At 36.8% G+C, this 21424-nt stretch overlaps 1 protein-coding gene across 1 annotated transcript in view; it reads left to right on the plus strand.

Annotated features, from left to right (window-relative positions):
• TMPRSS15 (transmembrane serine protease 15) overlaps window positions 1-21424 on the plus strand; it is a 134698-nt gene that overhangs the window by 87433 nt on the left and 25841 nt on the right. The window contains exons 18-20 of the mRNA XM_070071911.2: window positions 4834-4944; window positions 6689-6821; window positions 20944-21039. Of these exons, the coding sequence (XP_069928012.2) occupies window positions 4834-4944; window positions 6689-6821; window positions 20944-21039 (340 nt within the window). The remainder of the gene's footprint in view (window positions 1-4833; window positions 4945-6688; window positions 6822-20943; window positions 21040-21424) is intronic.

Consider the following 21424-nt stretch of genomic DNA (forward strand, 5'->3'; position numbering starts at 1 on the left):
ATTCAGCTTTCAGAAATGTTAACTATTTTTGTAGATTCATAGGCTAAAATCCTAATAGTTTTGGCTAGAACACAAAAGTGAGCTATGATATTCAGATACTTTTGCATGCTTTGACTAAAGTGCTTTTATTCAGGTATCTACATTTCATTCCTCTCAATTAATGTGCACTTCTCTATCTCCATGTAGTCTGCTGACCACAATAGCAAAAGAAAAAGTTAATTGGAATTTATCTTTGATTTAGATTATTATTTTAATTTTAATAAGATAAAAAAATAAATAATTTTAAAATAATTAGTGGTGACTAAAATCTTATAAATACATTAAGATACCTGATCATACACATGAAATTATAGTTGTCAATTTTACAAATAAACATATATTAACATACAGATTTAAAGTAAAATATATCAATAGCAACACATGTACCTAATTTTAAGCCTTCCTGTTTTTTAAGGGAAAATTAGTACTAGAAAGATGAAAAGTATATGTACTACATAGTAAAGCTTACCTGTAGAGTACATAATTCTCTTTAATTAGTCATCTCACTAAGTGGAAAAATAAGTTTTAGTGAAACAAATTAATAATTACATTTACAGAAACTTTCCTAATCTATTTTATTTTGAGATACGTAACCTAATTTTTTATTGTATGTTTGTAAAAGCAACCAGCCATGTTTTCTTAGAAATATTTTTATTAAAGTAACTTAGATTTGAATTTAAAAATACAGGATTTTTTAAAGATTTATTTATTTGAAAGGCAGAGTTACAGAGAGGCAGAGGTAGAGGCAGAGAGAGAGAGAGAGAGAGAGAGGTCTTCCATCTGCTGATTCACTCCCCAGATGGCCACAATGGCTGGTGTTGTGCCGATCTGAACCCAGGAGTTTCTTCTGGGTCTCCAACAGGAGTGCAGGGGCCCAAGGAGTTATACACAGAGAGAAGGAGAGGCAGAGAGAGAGAGAGAGAGAGAGAGAGGTCTTCCATCTGCTGGTTCACTCCCTAATTGACCACAACGGCCGGAGCTGCGCCGATTCAAAGCCAGGAGCCAGGAGCTTCTTCTGAGTCTCCCACATGGATTCAGGGACCCAAGGACTTGGGCCATCTTTTACTGCTTTCCCAGGCCATAGTAGAGAGCTGGATCGGAAGTGGAGCAGCGGGAACTTGAACCCGCACCCATTTGGGATGCCGGCACTGCAGGTGGCGTCTTTACCTTCTAAGCCACAGCGCTGGCCCTAAGAAACTTTTAATGTTTAAATTAGTGTACAAAGAGCTCCAATTACAATTGTAAGAAACCAAGAAGAAAGGACTAAGTGTGGTTTTCTGTTTATCTGATTTTATGAGTTGGAAAGTAGCACAACTGGCACTTAGAAAAAGAATGTTTACTTAAAAGGTTTATCTAAAAAAAAAAGGTTTATCTAAGGGACAGTGCTGTGGCATGGTGGGTCCTGTGGCACCCACATCCTATATGGGCACCCATTTGAGTCCGCTGCTTCACTTCTGATCCGCTCTCTGCTGTGGTCTGGGAAAAACAGTACAAAATGGCCCAAGTCCTTGGGCCCCTGTACCCATGTGGGAGACATAGAAAAACTCCTGGCTTCGGATCAGCGTAGCTCCAGCCATTTGGCCATCTGGTTATCTCTCTCTTTCCCTGTCCCTGCCTCTCTGTAACTCTTTCTTTTCAAATAAAATAAATAAATCTTTAAAAAAAAGATATTTGTCAAAAAGTTTATCTTAAATCTTACCATCTTTGCTTTTAAGAATATTATCAGTACTTAATTATCTTAATGGGACAACCAAAAAAAATTTTTATATTTGTTTGAGAAGCAGAGAGACAGAGAGTAATAGACAGAGAAGGAGAGAATTCCAATCCTGTAGTTCACTCCCAAAATGCCGCAATGTCCATTACTGGGCCTGGCCATTACTAGGGAATTCAGTCCAGATCTCCCATGTTGGTGGCAGGAACTCAATTACTTGAGCCATTATCACTGCCTCCCAAGGTGTGATTAGCAGGAAGCTGGAGTCAGAAGCCAGAGCTGGATTTAGAACTCAGGTACTCTGGCACAGGACTTACGTATCCTAATCACTAGACTAAACTTCTGCTTCAAAGCTCATGTTTTTAAAATTATTTGTTATTTATTTTATTTAAAGAGGCAGAGTGAGACAGACACTGCATAAGGGCCTGGGTCAAGCTGAAGACAGGAGCCACTTGGGTGGCAGAGACCCAAGTGTTTGAGCCATCAAACACCTGCTGCTTCTTAGGGTGTGCATTAGCAGAAAGATGGAACCAGAGTGGAGCCAAGACTTGAACACAGCCACTCCAGTATGTGATACATTTTAAACACTGTGCCAAAAACCCATTTCAACACTCACTTTTAAGTACTAAAATGTACAGTCAAGTATAGTATCAAAATGGTCATATCATCTGTTCAAAGCTTCCACTAATTCGGTCACACACCTTGGCCCAATGGCTTAAGAATGATGGAAATACTGGTTGTGTTTCAATTTCCACTTTTTTCCTTTCCTCTTCCTCATAGCTCTAATGTTGGAAGACAGACATAAAGGAAAAATCTATTACGCTGTAGATTTCTTTGGGTTAGCAATGTATTGTGGCTCTCTACGAGCTAGCGTTCTATATAATAATGTTGTAGATTCTTTGGCGCACTCCTGCTCCTCCCTTTCCCCGACTACTGCCCTATAGGCATAGATAGTACTCGTGCACTGCATAGATAATCTCATAATCCTGCTGATCTCCTAATTCCCTCCACACTTTCATTTCTTTGTGCTAGGGCCCACTTGCTCAGATAGGCAGTTGCCATTCCATTTTTTCCTAATGTCTACAAGGCCAGCCTTCTGAATTCTGAATTCATCACACAGGACTTGATCACCAATCAGTTATGTGCTCACAAACTTACAGAAATTAAAGTTACCATATGCCATTTTTTTCACTGTACTTCAATTAATCCAATATTTTTCCAAAACTAAGTAATGAAATCAATTTATTGGCTTTGACCACCATAACGTGTTATGAATTGGGATGGGTAGAATGACATATGGAATAGAATAGAATAGAATAGATCAGAACTGGATAGGATGGAATAGAAGTAAATTTTATTCAGGTACACACACACACACACACACACCCCAACTGCCTTCAGATCTACTCAGTCCCTGTGTGTTCCTCATTCTAAAGATTTGACTTAAAATTTCATACAAAGCATATTTTTTAAAAATCTGAAATCCCCAACACTAGTTCCACAGAAGCATCATCTGCTGTAACTAATTCTGCGGCTCTCCTATACTAAACTCTCAGCAGGACAGTGGGATGCCGGCCTCACTTTGAAGCAACCTGGCATGAATTGTTTCCTCTTACAGCCTCCCACAAGTAGCTTGCAGGATGATACCATTCTCCCCTCACCCACATGTAGGCCTCTCCCTCTAGGACTGTATTCTGCCATATTTTTGAGAAAAATATTCTAAATTTCTGTTTTTAATTGCTGGACATAGATGATGGTATTAATAGTTGCTAGACAAGTCTTTTTGTATTTTAGGTAAATGTTGTATGACCGCTTTTAGCACTTCTCTTCAGATTGTGACAGTATTTATCAATGCTGTCCGATCTGGAACTATAACCTAGATTCTAAAACAACAGGAATGATTCTTTTTACAAGTAGCATAACGTTTGATCATCATGAATTGAGAAAATTTTCAGAGGGGATTATTGTGACTCATTTTTTAAATGATTTCAATTTGAATTGTATTTCCTTCAAAGTAATGTGAAGTTACATTAAGGTATGACTAATTTTGCTAATAGTTTCCTTATCAGGGCTTTTGCTTCCATATAATGATTGTCCATGTCCTGTGTAGGAGATAAGATATTAAATCCGTCCACACCCAGCCCCTATCTCTTTCTCAGGAGATCCCAATCCTATGTGTTCCTCAAGCAATTCCTAGTATCCTTTCAGCATGAGCTATCCTTCCTAAGCCATTGATCATAAAATACCTTGAGAGAAGCAATCCTCTCTCTTCCACTGATATGAGAGTTCTCCCAGGACAAAGTACTTAAGATCAAACAAGTTCAGGAAATATTATTCTCCACTCCATCTAAACAGTGAGTATTTCCGGTCGGCGTCTTTTTGTACAACTCATACTCTGGAAAAAACCACCAACTGCCTCCAAACATATCTAGTCCCTTTTTATCCAACTTTTTTCATTTTCCTTCTGTTTCTTGTGTGCCAAGCATATTTCCAGGCTTCCAGCGCTGCTCTCCTTGTTTGGAGCTCCAATTTCAGCCTGCTATTGCAGGCCTCCTGTTTCTTTGTGACCACTCTTTCCTAGCTGACCGAGTTTTAATTGAATCCACTGTTACAACCTAATCCAACCCTGCTCCTGTCAAAAGACAAGTTCCACATTTCTATATAACAGAAGTTTGGAAAAAGATCAGGCCACTAGGTTGCTCTATGCTTGAGTGAAATTACAATGGCTGTTGCTTGTATGTTCCTTTGCAATGGGGGGATTTATTAAGGAGATGCAAAGATTAACAGTGTGAGATGTCTCTAAAGAACGTTAGCTCCATGTTGGAACTTCCCACAATGGTGTTGTGAAGGAGATGCCTTCAGTTTTATCCATGTTCCTTTAAAGCAACGTGACTCTTTGGCACTAATTCTGAGGTATTCTGACTATTTAAGTGCATGATGCTGTTCAATACCAAAGCTATCTTCACCATGGGCTGTGGCAAAGGATTATTTCTAAAGAAGTGAAAAAAAGAATGAGCCCTCCAAAATCATCAGTTTGTAATATCTTTATCTTATACACTAAATACATGTTTTTTCCTCCACAGAGCCCTGCCAGGAAGAGAGCTTTCAGTGTGGAAATGGAGAGTGTATTCCCTTACCCAATCTCTGTGATGGTCACCCACACTGTAATGATGGCTCAGATGAAGCAAACTGTGGTATGTTTTGTTATCTGCAAAGCAGTCGTATCACCTTTGACTCTACATTTGGATTCTACAAATAGGAAAGGGAGATTATGAGTGTGTATTAATACATGTGCTGATGACTGGGGGTATGGACATCTTCTAATGGCTCCAGCTCCTCTGTGCCCTGTCTGGTTAGAAGAGTCAACATGTAGGTCTCTGTGTTTTATTTGTCTCACTTTGGGTATATTGAATAAGTGAGATTTTATTTTTTCTTAGAGTATGTAGGTATAGTTTGAAATACAATTTTGGTAGATTTAATTTTGCTCTTTCATACAATTATAAAAGTTGAAAACAGAAATATACAAGTTCATGCATCAATACATCAATACATGAAGTTATTCATGAAGAGCATCTTTTATAAACTTAGTCTCTAAATGAATGAAAATTCAAGTTCAGAAACAATTTAAGTAGACATTTTCCACCTCTATTTGCTTCAAAGTGTTTGTAATAGGATAGAGAATTTGATAAAACTAAACAGCAAAAGAGTGAGCACAAAGTAAATAATTTCTGAAATAGAAAGAAACTAAGTGTATAAGATAAGCTCATCATGATTAACTTCATTTTCTGCTTGTTTGCTGCATTGATGCATGATGAACTTGCATATTTCTATCTTTTCAAATTTTATAGTTATTTGAAAGGTCAAAGTTAAATCTACCAAGCATATATTTCAACCTAGGCCTTGTAATATACTGTAAGAAAATCTACAATCTCTAAACTCTAAGAGAACACTGCGTATTTAGAGACCATCACTTACTCTTATCAACTTAGTTCTTTTTTTTTTTTTTACTTTTATTTAATGAATATAAATTTCCAAAGTACGACTTATGGATTACAATGGCTTCCCCCCCATACCGTCCCACCCACCCACAACCCTCCCCTTTCCCACTCCCTCTCCCCTTCCATTCACATCAAGATTCATTTTCGATTATCTTAATATACAGAAGATCAGCTTAGCATATATTAAGTAAGGATTTCAACAGTTTGCTCCCACACAGAAACATAAAGTGAAAAATAATAGATGATTTTTTTTAAATGATGATGAAATCAGATCAGACCTATTGTCATGTTTAATCCCAGTGAGAGTCAACTTATCAACTTAGTTCTAAATGGTCTTCTGTGTGATATAATCTCTTTGCTGTGACTTCATAATTCTTCCAGTGTTAGTTTTTTTTTGAAATTTTATTATAGATTATAGATTAAGAGATTACAACTGTATATAGTTATAAGGAATAAAGTGATTGGATGTTATTATGTATTTATGCAATGTGGAATTATTCTCCACAGAGCCCTGCCAGGAAGAGAAATTTCAGTGTGAAAATGGAGAGTGTATTCCCTTAGTAAATTTCTGTGATGGTCACCCACACTGTAGTGAAGGCTCAGATGAAGCTCGTTGTGTTTAGTTTTATTATTTGCAAAACAGTTGACCATACATTTGTATTCTACAAATTCTTCTCATTGACAGATTACCATTGGCCTATCAATTAGCTTATTTGTTATTTTTAAGTTGTACCTTTTTCAGTATTGAGGAGATGTGAAAGTTACTTTCTTGGTATTTTTAAAATATGCAATATATTACTGGGAACTATAGTCACATGGTGCACAGTAGATCTCAGAAAAACTATTCTTCCCGTCTACCTGAACCTTGTACCCTTAGATATAACATCCCTCTGCTCCAACTCTCCAGTCTGGTAACTACCACTCTACCTTGCATCTGCAGTACGTCTTTTCAATGGCACAACAGACTATGACGGTTTGGTGCAGTTCAGAATTCAGAATGTATGGCACTTAGCTTGTGCTGACAACTGGACCACACAGATTTCAAATGATGTTTGTCAGTTGCTTGGGCTGGGGTGAGTAATTCTGCTGAATTCTCTTTTAAAAGATTCTCAAACTCTTCTGTTGATATCAACTTGTGTTTATTATGAAATTCAACATTTATCAAATGTATGAATTTGTAAAATGTCCATGAGCAAAAATAAGAACATAAAAGCCATGAATAGCCCCAATTTCAAATAATAAGCACTGTTATAATCTTTTACAAATAATATACAAGTATAAATAGATCATGTTTATAAATAATGCATAAATATTAGTATATCAGGGGCAGACATTGCAGCACAACATTTACGATGTTGACTGGGACTTCCACATCCCATATAGGAGTGCCTGCTTCAAGTGTCAGCTTCTCCAATTCCAATCCAGATTCCTGCTAAGGCCAACCCTGTGAGACCTCAGGTGATAGCTGAAGTAGTTTGGGCCTTGCCCACATGAATTTTCTGGCTCCCAGTTTTGACCTGGATCAGACCTGGTTGTTTCAGGCATATGAGGAGTGAACAGTAGATGGAAGACTTTTATTTCTCTCTCTCTCTGGCTTTTATATAAATAAAAATAAATCTTTACAATTATCATATTATTAAAATATTAAATATTATAATCTGTTGTTAAACTTGCATCAGCATTTTTCGTATTTTTAATATATTTTCCAGATTATCACTTTTTTTTTTTTAATTTTATTTAATGCATATAAATTTCCAAAGTACGACTTATGGGTTACAATGGCTTCCCCCCCATACCGTCCCTCCCACCCACAACCCTCCCCTTTCCCACTCCCTCTCCCCTTCCATTCACATTAAGATTCATTTTCGATTATCTTAATATACAGAAGATCAGCTTAGTATACATTAAGTATGGATTTCAACCGTTTGCTCCCACACAGAAACATAAAGTGAAAAATAATAGATGATTTTTTTTAAATGATGATGAAATCAGAGCAGACCTATTGTCATGTTTAATCCCAGTGAGAGTCAAGTTGGGAATTGATAATTTCTTTTTTTTTTTTTTTTTTTTTTTTACAGAGGATCAGTTTAGTATGCATTAAGTAAGGATTTCAACAGTTTGCACCCCCATAGAAACACAAAGTGAAATATATTGTTTGAGTACTCGTTATAGCATTAAATCTCAATGCACAGCACATTAAGGACAGAGATCCTACATGAGGAGTAAGTGCACAGTGACTCCTGTTGTTGACTTTACCAATTGACACTCCTGTCTATGGCATCAGTAATCTCCCTATGCTCCAGTCATGAGTTTCCAAGGCTATGGAAGCCCTCTGAGTTCTCCGACTCTTATCTTGTTTAGACAAGGTCATAGTCAAAGTGGAGGTTCTCTCCTCCCTTCAGAGAAAGGTACCTCCTTCTTTGAAGACCTGTTCTTTCCACTGGGATCTCACTCGCAGAGATCTTTTGCCAGAGTGTCTTGGCTTTCCATGCCTGAAATACTCTCATGAGCTTTTCAGCCAGCTCCGAATGCCTTTAGGGCTGATTCTGAGGCCAGAGTGCTATTTAGGACATCTGCCATTCTATGAGTCTGCTGAGTATCTCACTTCCCATGTTGGATCACTCTCCCCTTTATTTACTCCATCAGTTAGCGTTAGCAGGTACTAGACTTGTCTATGTGCTCCCTTTGACTCCCAGTCCCTTCACCATGACCAACTGTGAACTGAAACTGATCACCTGGAACAGTGAGATGGCATTGGTACATGCCACCTTGATGGGATTGAATTGGAATCCCCTGGTATGCTTCCAACTCCACCACTTGGGGCAAGTCAGCCTGAGCATGTCCCAAATTATACATCTCTTCCCTCTCCCATTCCCACCACCATGTTCAACAGGGATCACATCTCAGTTAATTTTCAACACCTAAGAATAACTGTGCATCAATTACAGATCTAAACCAGTCATATTAAGTAGAACAGATAAAAAAACTACTAAGAGGGATAATGTATTAAGTTGTTCATTAACAGTCAGGGCTATGCTGATCAAGCCACCATTTCCCATAGTGTCCACCTCACTCCAACAGGTTTCCAGATTATCACTTTTTAGGAAAAGGAAATAAAGTGAATTCTGTACCCATGGTGGGGCGCTGATTCCAGGACACTTATGGATAACAAAATACATAGGTGTCCAAGTCTCTTATATATTTACATTTGAAATACATGAAACTTATATACCTTAAATAAAATTTAAAAAAAGAAAATGAATATTATGGAAAAAATTTCTCAGTATTTTAATACAACCTATGCATATCCTCTGTGTACTTTAACTCATTCCTAGATTAATAATATTACCTAGTACAATGTAAATGCTTTGTACATACTGGTTATACAGAATTGTTTGGGGAATAATGACAAGATATAATATCTTTATTTGCTCAGTAGTGACACTACTACAAATATTTTCAATTTGTAGTTGTTTTAATCAAGGAATAAATAACCCACAAATATGGCAGAATAACTGTATTCCAATTTACTATATCCTAATACACATCACTAGTCATAATGGTATTACAGATACATAGATGTGTGCATATACATCTATCTTTGCACCATGTTTACAACACTTCTGAAAAATTTGAAGACATACAACTGATGTGTAAAAGGACATGAAAAAGGCTTTTTCAAGAGGGGTAATACAAATAAAGTTTCCAGTTCATCACTCTCCAACAATGCGTTGCACCTCCACATCTAAATTCAGCATCTAGTACATCAAATACCTAAGTTCACCATGTTAAAGTTTTACCTTTCTATCTCAAAAATAATGAGGGGAAAATGGAAGGTAATGCATAATAATAATTTATTTCTCTCACATTTTATAATCTGTTAACTCTAACTCACCATTCTAATCATTTGGAATTCATGATTTTGAAGATTGGGATTCCCAAACATATTAGGTCACATGTAGATTTTTCCATGACTTATAGCAATACATCATTTACTAGGTTTCTGTCACATTAAATTATGAGGTCTATAAAGATATCAACTATGATTATTGTATTCAATATCACCTTGCTAACATTTAACTTAATTATTATCTCATAAATAGGTGAAATAATAAATTATTATGTTATGAAGGGTCTTCAAAAGTTTATGGAGAATAGAATACATAACATGAGAATAGATAACAATTGTGTTAATCATGCATTTGCTGTGAATTGAACGTGCTAATAAATTCCTTTTAAAAAGTTCATGGAAAATGCATATTATGAAAATGTTATGCATGAATTTCAAAAATGTTTTGCATTGAAGCAAGCTTATCTCTTAATTCTACTTTCCATAATATTTTTCAACACCTTAGTTCATACATATGTACATATAAATGTATCTAGATATTTAGATATATTCCAACATTATCTTTTGTTTTTCCCCTGAAATGGCAATCAATTTCTAATTTCTCCTAAGTTATTTAAAGTAACAGAGTAAAATAATCCATGCATTACTAAATATTTGCATACATCTTCCACATTTGGTAGTTATTACAACTATTTGTACCTCATCAAAATCAATTTAACATTTTTTCTCTACAAGAATACCTTCTATGACTAGTAATTCATATAATTAAACATTATGATGCATAAAATTTTAAGATGTGTTTCAAAGTATTTTTTAATGTTTTAGGTCACAAAATATGTTTTCACTAGAAATAGCATTATGCACATCAGCTGAATTTGTACTGTAGTCCATCAAAGATGTTTAATTCTATTGGAATGAAAGAATTATTTTGTATATTAAAACTCAAGATAGACCCAAGTACTGAGTACAATTATTTTCCCATAGGAATATGCCTGGGGGTCACACTCAGGGTGCCGGGGTGCCCCCAAACTTCTTGCAATTAGGTTGAGACTTTGCAGTTTCTTTTGTCTTCTCAATACATTCTAAATGGGAACAGTTCCAAGCCTCACCCAGTGGTATCAGTCTCATCAGAAAGGCAATCCCTATCAAAAGCCAAGGAAGTGAGTTTTCTTATCCATCACATAAATAATCTTCAATTTGCTTTATGTGTATTAGGAAACTTCCTGTCTGTTTTACATATGTATGAGAGAGTGCATGTATTGGGTGTGAGTGTGTGTGTGTGTGTGTGTGTGTGTACATATGTGTATGTGTGTAGTCATCCCTTGGAATCTACACAGGATTGCTTCCTGGATCCCCTGCAAATACCAATCTCTGTGATGCAAAAGTCCATTTCATGAAATGGTATAGTATTTGCATGTAACCTGTTCACATAATCCTGTAAACTTTAAATTTCTTATAGATTACTTGTAATACTTAAGATTATGTAAAAGTTAAGAAAATATTAATACTCCTTGAGGGAATGATGACATATTCAGTACACATAATTTATTTTACATTTTTTTTTATCTGTGGGTGTTAAATTTAGGAATATGGAACCCACAGGAATAAAGGGCAGACTGTGTGTGCTTTCTTTATTTTTTTAAATGTTGTGGTTATACACCAAGCGGTTTATTTGAACTCCAAGAGAGGACTGGGAGGAGGGCAGTTTATTAAGGAACAGACTACCATGTACACACAGTAGCATGCACACAAAGACTCACACACATTGTTAAAGAAGCCAAGAAGCTAAACCCACCCCTTAAGCAATGCTTTGAAAATAAAAACCTAAAGTATCCAGTTTTGCAACTGTGCAGATTGCCAGAGTAAAATAAGATTCTGTTAAGAGTAAATGGAGATCAGAATTGGAATGAGTAGCTGGGAACGGGGACGGAACCCCTAAGGGAACCCTAAGGGAAGAGAACTCAATGAATGGTGAGTTCTTAAGTATTTTGCAGAGCTAAGGAAATTACTCCATTTGTCCAAAAGAAAGAATCAGTTGCTCTCTTTGGACTTTGCTTACTAAATGGCATGTATTATGCTTAAACAAATACCAAAGATCCTGCCTGCAGAAACTATATCCTAATAAAACATGTGCATCATTGAAGTCTATCTAAGGATGTACCTTAATTGCATTAGTATCACTCAATTCCCAAGTTTTCAGCTTTCATTACTTCTCCATCAATGTTAGTTTTTCTTAAACAGGCTGAAGAACCCCTTCTCAACATAGGAGATTTTCAGATATAAAGAGTCTTCAAGAGGTTGGGTAACAGGAGGAATAGTAATTTTTGCTAAAGAGTTAACAAAACTCTGAAATGGATATATATATATATATATATTTTTTTTTTTTTTGACAGGCAGAGTGGACAGTGAGAGATAGAGACAGAGAGAAAGGTCTTCCTTTGCCGTTGGTTCACCCTCCAATGGCCGCCGCGGCCAGCGCGCTGTGGCCGGCGCACCGCGCTGATCCGAAGGCAGGAGCCAGGTACTTCTCCTGGTCTCCCATGGGGTGCAGGGCCCAAGCACTTGGGCCATCCTCCACTGCACTCCCTGGCCACAGCAGAGAGCTGGCCTGGAAGAGGGGCAACTGGGACAGAATCCGGCGCCCTGACCGGGACTAGAACCCGGTGTGCCAGCGCTGCAGGCGGAGGATTAGCCTAGTGAGTCACGACACCGGCCAATTGTTTATTCTGATTTCAATTAATGCATGAGTAAGTGGCATTGATTTCAGGTTTCTACATTAATGTTGATTTTAGTTCAAGATCCAGTCCATAGAGATGAAGCCCTAGGAAGTCATTTGCTTCCAGTGTCAAAGAAGCAATGCTGAGGAGAGCTTTATAGACTTTGGAATTTCGTAAAGATTAAGCTAAAGAGATTTGTGACTTGACCTTGTTTCCACAGCTGATGCATTTGAATGTCCTTGGTGATTGGTTTTCACTGCCAAGGAGCTTTGTGTCCTAATTCACTATATTTTGGAGCATCCTCAAATGATTATAAACACAGACATTCTTTACATTGTTGTTTGTGAAATATAACTACGTTTTCTTGAAGATTATATGGGGCTAAGGGGGGTCATTCTTCACAAGGTCAAAATAATCAATATTTTCCTTTGATAGAAATTTTACTTTCAATGTTTTGAATAATATCTCAAGGATATAGCATAGTACTGACTCCTGTATTTGTATGACATAATGTATTGAAAAGGAAACATATAACTTTACTTCATTTTATGTATTTATGTAATATTAGCATATTACATAAATGTTATTTACAAATAATAGCATATGATAAGTATATGTAAGTAAATATATAAAATATGTTGGTTATTCCTGCATCAGAAAGGTAAGCATTAGTGATGATGTCATTTGTTCCATTAGTAAGACATAATCTTTGCTTTAAGGGTTTATGTGACAGGGATTAATAAAGAATAGAGGGCCGGCGCTGTGGCTCACTTGGCTAATCCTCCACGTGTGGTGCCGGCACCCTAGGTTCTAGTCCCATTTGGGGTACCCGGTACTAGTCCCAGTTGCTCCTCTTCCAGTCCAGCTCTCTGCTGTGACCCGGAAGGGCAGCAGAGGGTGGCCCAAGTGCTTGGGTCCCTGCACCTGCATGGGAGACCGGGAGGAAGCACCCGGCTCCTGGCTTCGGATCAGCACAGTGCCGGCCGTAGCTGCCATTAGGGGAGTGAACCAATGGAAGGAAGACCTTTCTCTCTCTCTCTCACTGTCTATAACTCTCTCTCTGTCTCTCACACTGTCTAACTCTGCCTGTCAAATAAAAATAAAAATAAAAAAGCATAGGTAATTTTTAAAAAATGAGATTAATGCAATGTTATCAGTAGAAACTAATATTTTGGCCAGTTCAGAGAAGGGTTCTAGAAAATGGTCCAGGCTGAGTGGATGAAAGATAGTCCTATACAACTGTGTACTGCTTACTTACATGGTGTTTTTCCCAAAACAGATTTTACCCTCAAGTTCACTGACCTCATTTCTTATGGGCCAGTGTCTTTCCAGTTGGAGACAGGGACAAAGAATCGGACTTTTAGTGTGTATAAAGCAAGTAATACATACCACTGCCTTAGACACAGTTCTTGATGAAGGTCAGACACTTGCTTTCTTCAGAAATAAGTCAGGTAATCTCTTTAAAGACTTTAATCTTTGGGCCTGTGCTTATTAAATAGTCTCCACAGTGCTCTAGTAATTGAAAGAAAGTTAGAGCCTTAATGAGAATTTGTCTAGACTGGCGTATGGTAACTGAAAGAAAACTTAGTGAGTTTAAAATGATGTGTGTTTGGTACAGTGGAAAGTAATTTAGGAGTCAATTTATTAAAAAGGCGCTGTAGTCTCTCAAGATTATTTATGCAGATAGGGTACAAAATGCAATTCCCCACAGATTCTAGTAAATCATATGAGGCAGATTTCATCAGCCTTTCCTTCTTTTATATTAAAGTTTTTCATTCCCTGCCATTTATAGGATGCATAAGCAAAAGGTACTTTTTAGCATTTTTATGTATTTGATAAAAGTGTGAACGAAAACATTTTAGACTGATACAAGAATAAACGTTAAAGAAATTTAAAATATTGATTTTAAATGATTTTCCTAGGAAAGCACTCCATCCTATAACTGACCTAGTATATGAATGATGCAGTTGATTTGCCTTGCTAAGCCTTCACAAGCTAGATATCATGAGCACTATGAAACTTTGTAGAATGTAGGAAATATTAATGTCTTAAAAATAGTTAAATATCTGGATCCTAAGAATGCAGACAATGGAGGGTGACAGTTAAGAAGGTGGCTTACGTCTTATCCAGTTAAGCTTCCACCTGCAACTCTAGCATCTCATATAGCTCCCTGCGAATGTGCCTAGGAAGGTAGCAGAAGGGCCAAATGCTTGTGCCCCTGCTACCTATGTGGGAGACCCGGATGGAATTCTTGGTTCCTGGCTTTAGGCTTCACAGCCCTGGCTATTGAAGCCACTTGGGGAGTAAACTAATAATGGAATACTAAATATATGATATGGTAATATATTTCTCTATTAATGTTAGATAAGGTATACTGGTGGTTGTAATAATTACTTTAATATCAAAGGTGAATATAAAGGGTGTTTTTGTATTTGTGTAGCAACTACAATAAGATATGAAAATATCTATAATTTGTTTTTATGATAATATTATGGGTATTGCTGATAATTAGTTATTCACATTTGTATTGGAACAGAGATTAATAAAAATCAAAATGTAATTATTTCATATGTAACCCCAGCACTCCTGTTTGTTTTCATAGACTACCAAGGGCTCTATGACCTGAGCTCAGAGGTTTTGGACCTGGCTAGACAGAGATGCAGAAGTCTTTGTTCTCTAAAGAGGCTCCTGTGATTCTGATACGGAGGCCGTCTCATACTGAAGGAACATACCATTCTTGGCACAGAACTTGTATAAAACCTACCCGAGCTTTAGCAGTTTGATAGTGCCTGATTTTTTTTTTTTAAACAAAACATCAAAAAAAATTTTTCTACTGCAATTTGATGTAAATGCTCTGTTGAAAATTATCTCTGACTTAATCCAGGGGTTATCTTAGTTTGTTATTCTGACATAACTTTACCCCCAACAGACCAGAGCCTAATTGTAGAGTTTAGAAAGATCTCTTTCCAAAGAATATCTGAGGCTGTTTTCACCAACCCACAAACTAGTATTTTCTACTAGGAAAAAACTCTTTATGATTTTGTCCACTAAGTATCTGAAAACATATTCCTGAGAATTAAGATACTCTTTGATATGGAATTTCACTGATTTTTACTAACAATTTTGGTAGAATTCTTTTATCTTTAATTCAATTTTGGCTTATACTTTTTAATCAGTATTTTGGCGCTATAAAAAGACTTGGGTTTCCAGAAATTACTAAGAATATAATTATACAGAAATTAGAGTAATAAAATCCTTCTGATGTTTGGTATTTTCTTTTTTTTTTTTGGCAATGTATAGCTTGTTACATAAAAAACAAGAGTTTGTGTTTATACCACAAGGCAATGGCCTTTATCATTTTCTTAGCTACTGTTATTTGAGATGGGAGTGCCTTCTGTATTCTGAGACACAGACAGGTAAGAATAGGAGAAAACTGAAACACTGTGAATTCATAATAAAAAGTTCCTGTTCATTCTGTTTCTCTAACAGCTTAATCTGCAATTGGCCCTGTATATTCTAGGAAATCAAAGATTATTTTAAATAAAATTGACACAGTCCGATGGAATAATATTCTTTCTTCTCTCTCTCCTTTAATTTTTTTCATCCTCTTCCTTCTTCCGTCTTTTTCTTTCTTCCTTATTTTGTCTTTTTCTTCATATTTAACTAACTTTCTTTCTTTCTTTCCCAATATTTTCTTTCATTATCCCTTCTTTTCTTCATACCTATTTCCTTTCAAAAAGAAGTTGACTTATATGTGAAAAAGGCTATATGAAGGGATATAATAGGAACACTACATGAAAAAGCAATCCAAAGACACAGGAAGGAAAATCTACAGAAGGTTACTGTAATTACTATCATATATGTCTGAGATTTCTGGAAATCCATGGAAAATGAAAAATACTAAAAATTCTGTAACTTTCATTATGAGATTATATAAATGTTACCAGTCTTATAAGGAAAGGCAGATAGTGTTTGCACTGATTACTAAAGGAAATTTCACACAAATTCTTATAAAGTAATAATACAGTGGAAAACATATGCCTTGAGAAAACTTTGTACCAAATATGGATGAGTGTGTCATCTGCCTCTTACTCTAAAATAAATAAACTCTGATAGCATCTGAGAAAGTAATGTTACAGTAGATCATGTTGTCCAAGGTGTCCAGATAATGTCCATTGAGAGCCTGTCTCTTCGACAATCTCCTAGAAGTATCACATCTCTCAGTCATATTTTTGGTAGAAATGCCAGCAATTTGTTTCCTTCCTAACATCAGCACACCTGTAAAACAACAGAGAATAGCTACCAGAATGACTCTCGCTTCCCTCCTGCTGTTAACACAGTAGCTGCACAAAGAAGGAAATTAATTGGGCTAAGATAATTTTAAATGTCAGGACCAGCAAATCTAAAATAAGTAAACTTACCAGTTTGTGAAGAATTATCATAGGGCTAAGTGAGTGTCAGATATATTGCCATAACAGTAGCAAGCAGTAAGCAATTTAAGTCTATCAAATTCATCCATGATGTTTGTTTTGCCTAATCACTTTCATGTGATGACTCCTAGCTGGATGACCTTTGCCATCACATCTCTTCCATCCACCATACCCTTGCCTATAAAATGCTCTCCCTCTACTACTATCCCACCAAATCAATCCTCTTCTTCCACTCCAATCTGAAAAGAAGGTGCATCCTTCTCCAAAAAGCACTTTTTAGGATAATCCTACCTGGCTCTATTCATTACTTAAACCTTTTGGGGTGTGAAATGAGCTGCAGTGCCTGGCTGCAGTATTTGCAGCATACATCATTCTTTTTAGCTTTAGTGTGTCCAAAGGCTTTAAACATTGGTACCTAAGCTCCTGCTTCAGGGGAGAATTCTTATCAGAGCAAATACAGTCTGAGGAGTGAGACAAAAGAGAAAGGCCTGAAAAGAGAGGAAGAAGATTTAATACCATGCAAGTGGCCCTGGGATATCCTTTTTTCTTTCTCTTGAATTCACTTGAAAACATATTCTTATGCTCCATGTATGACCTCAACAATAATAATGACTACATCTGTTTGCTTCTTTTTTTCACATACAATAAAGTTCCTGAAGTCAGGGGAGCCCTCTGAGTGTGCATATCTCATAAAAATGATAATAAAGGTTTAGAAATAGGTGGCTAGAAGCACTAGTATGTCAACAAGGTAATGCTAAACAGTGTTTCTGTGTGATACCAAACATCTCTGATTTCAAACCGCTATGTAAATATGTGATGGACTTATCTCAACCTGCAGATCTGGAAGGTTTCAAGACTTAGAAAAAGTAATTGTCCCAGAGTGCCTCTCAAAAAATTAACATTCAATTTCTTTGCATGCACAGGAAAAGAGGCGGGAAGCCCCTCTCTTGTGTGCATTAGTTTTGGAACTTAAAATATCATGTACTCTCTGACCAATTCAATTTTTCAGTAGTTCCAAAATGTTGTCTTTGAAATTGGTGACTTAATGGGATTGCTAACCCTTTATTTTGTCAATAGTTTTTTAAAAGATTTTATTTATTCATTTGAGGGGGAGAGTTATAGACAGTGAGAGGCGGGGGGGGTGGGGGTGGGAGGTCTTCCATCTGCTGGTTCACTCTCCAAATGGCCGCAATGGCTGGAACTAGGCCAATCCAAATCCAGGAGCCAGGAGCTTCTTCCAGGTCTCCCACATGAGTGTAGGGGCCCAAGGCCCTGGGCCATCCTCTGCTGCTTTTCCCGGTGCATTAGCAGGGAGCTGGACCCAAAGTGCAGCAGCTGAGACTCGAACTGTCACTCATATGGGATGCCGGTGCCACAGATGGAAGGTTAACCTACTGTGCCACAGTGCCGGCCCCATCAATAATATTTTAATGTGTTTTCATTGCCTCATCTTTCTTGAGACAATGAATAGTTTGTTGTAAACTTCTGCTACCGTGTATTCTGCTTCTTGTGCATACAAACTGGAATAACTTATGTTCAGTTAGAAAAAGATGAGTCTGACTTAGCAAAATTTGAAATGCAAGTAGTCCATTTTGAATTAAACTCCAAATTTTAATATCTGCCACTGAAAACTGGAAATTTTCATATAAACTGATGGTCACTATATAGTACTGTTAGGTTGTTAGTATCAATATTCATTTAATGTTTGTCTATATTTTGTTTCTAATTTCCAGAGATATTAATAGGTCTCTTCAAGTTCCTATCCAAGGGACAGGAAAGGAAAAATAGACAGGAAATTGAAAAGTCTAGACTCTACATCTCTGAAATATATTAAGGAAACATCCTCCAAGATATTTACCCACTACTGATGAGTGCCTAAAAACGGATTATCAGGTGGCTAGAAATCACCTTAGAAGTACAAGAGCAGAGACTCATGCAAGTAGAAGAAAACAACATCTATTTGGGCATCTATTTGGGTTTTCTGACAGCTAGAGAACTTGTTGTAACACAGAGCATGGGACCCTCAATCCAAGAGGTTCTGGTTCTTGGCATGGAGTGAGGCTAGAGTATTTGTATTTCTTTCAAAAAATTATTTGTTTATGTTTTGAAAGGTAACAGGGGGAAAAAAGAAGAGAGAAAGAGGAGAAATCTCATTTGCTGGTTCATTTCCCAAATGCCCACAAACTGTGGCTGGGTCAGGCTGAGGCCAGGAGTCTGAAAGTCAATACAGGTCCCTGGGTGGATGGAAGGGACCCAAACACTTGAGCCATCAATGTGCCTCTTGGGGTGTGCATTAACAAGCAGCTGAGATCAGAAACAGAGGGCAGCCTCCAACCCAGGCACTCCCATATTGGATGTAGGTATCTTAAGTGTGTCTCAACAACTACACCAAATGCCCATAACTGGGGACTTTCACTTCTAAAGCGTTTGCTGATAAAACTCATGCTTCCTGTCTGCAACATTTGGACAGACAGGACTGGATCTGGTTAAAGCTGAGAACTGGGAACTTGATGTATGTCTCCCACACAGGTGGCAGAAACCTAATTAGTGGTGATGACCACTGCCTCCCAGGGTCTGCATTAGCAGGAAGTTGGAATCAGGAGCAAGAGCCAGAAATAATCCAGGCACCCCAATAAAGGACTTGGGAGGTTTTACCACTAGGCCAAAAACACATCCCTCACTCATATTTTTAAAATCCTAGATGAATGCGATGAATTCTACCAGAATCATCCTCAATGGTCTGTTTCAAAGTCCTCTGAAATCTGTTTTGATCCTCAATCTGTCTTCTGTGAAAGTGTGAGTCCTTAAACATAGCCATTCTGCATTAGTGATGCCCTCACTACCTGGGTGTTACTGACCTTCTGCATCCTTGGCTGCTTTTGAGTTTTTCATGCCCACTTTGTTTCCTACCTCTAGAAACTGCATTTACATAAACACTTAAATAAAATGATTCTTCTCTAACAAAACCAACAAGGTCCATCTTTCTGTTGATAAATCTATTTCAGATTTTATTAAAGTAATGGTAATAGCTTTGAATGCTTGAGTTACTTTTATCTGCTGGTAAAATAAAATTCATAGGGTGCTAAATTCTGGGACTCTCAATAAAGCCTCCACTGCCCCAGATCTCTGTTCAGTGGATTAAAACTACCAGACATTCTCAGTTCATACAAAGCATTCAGAAAGACAGGAACTACCCTCTGCTTAATTCTTCTCTTTTTAATCGTAACTCCGAGTGTTTCTTGGAAATATCCTACATCCAGACAGGAAGGCTCAGTGCTCACTGTAGTGTGGGAAGACATTGGACTATTTTTTTTTCAAGAGGCAATGAATAAACCCAGCAAGCTTCTTCAGTAGGTAGGAATAGCATCATCTTCTTGCTGACTAGCAGAAGATAGCAGAAACCAGGACATTTATAGCCTAACGCATATTTTTATGTCAACATTAAAATCTGGAATAAGCAAAAGGCAGAAAAACATTTAGGAATTGAAAGCTTAAGGTCTCTGTCTAGAGAAAGAAAGGATAATGAGAAATCTTTAGTTAAGACTCACATTTGAGAGCATGGATATAACAGATTTCAAGGAATAGAAAGCCGATGGGTTTAAATGTCTTGTCACATGTAAGTGTCTCTTTCTCCACCCTGTGGTAGAACATCAATTGACACTCCCCAGTGGAAGATACATACTACTCCCTTTAGAGCAATCACATGACTCTGACTTTAAATTCGGGCTTATTAGGCTTTGAATTCAATGTAATATCAGGAACAAAGCACCCTGTTGAATGATAAATATAGATTATCTTCATTTCCTATGTTGTTCTTAAGGAGCATACATAAAGACTTCATAAATTATGATGCAGCAATTTTGTGAAATTGACACTCCGAATCTATCATTTTAGAGTTATTGGGCAACACAGAAAAAGTCAAATGAGAAAAAAAATCAGTTGATAAAATGATATGTGCAAGTGAAAACAAGGACTACAGATATTATGCATAAATTAAAATGACATTCTGTGTCATTATGGGTAATTCTATGGATATGCACTATCTTTCAGACAGCAAAACATATGAAGCTTTATATTAAAATATTAATTCCCTCATGTGGAATGTCATAATTTCATTCAATGTCCACAGCATTAAGTAACTAAAAGTGTAGCTTATGGTTTCTTTATTTGCTTCTGTCTATATGTCTATTTTCCCTAGGAATGAAAACTCATCAACTCCAATCTTCTCTACTGAAACTGGACCATTTGTGAAATTAAACACGGCGCCTAATGGTAGCTTAATTCTAACACCAAGGTAGGTCTAAGATTTGTTCTTGATAAAATTGTACATGAACTGGGAAAGGGATAGATTTTTTAAATCCAGACATATTTGAATGCTGCCACATAATGGCCATAAAATCTTGAAAGTTATTTGACTTTCTCTATTCTTTCATCAAATACTATCCAACCAATCCTATCTGATGACATTGCCTAGCTCTTTTATATAGGATAAGATGGTCAAATTAGAGTTTTCTATGTAACTTTTTACTACACCAGGGATTTGATAAGTTCAAATTCCATACATTGCTTTATTTTTGCCCTTAGATTCATTAAAAAAATGAATGCGGTAGAAATTGTGAGACCTAGGATAAATAAGTCCAATGTTGATAACACTAAAAAAGTGACAAAAATTAGTTTCA

This window comes from Oryctolagus cuniculus, chromosome 4 (genome assembly GCF_051225735.1).
Source record: "Oryctolagus cuniculus isolate XC-2025 breed Fujian yellow rabbit chromosome 4, ASM5122573v1, whole genome shotgun sequence".
In the NCBI taxonomy this organism is placed as follows: Eukaryota; Metazoa; Chordata; class Mammalia; order Lagomorpha; family Leporidae; genus Oryctolagus; species Oryctolagus cuniculus.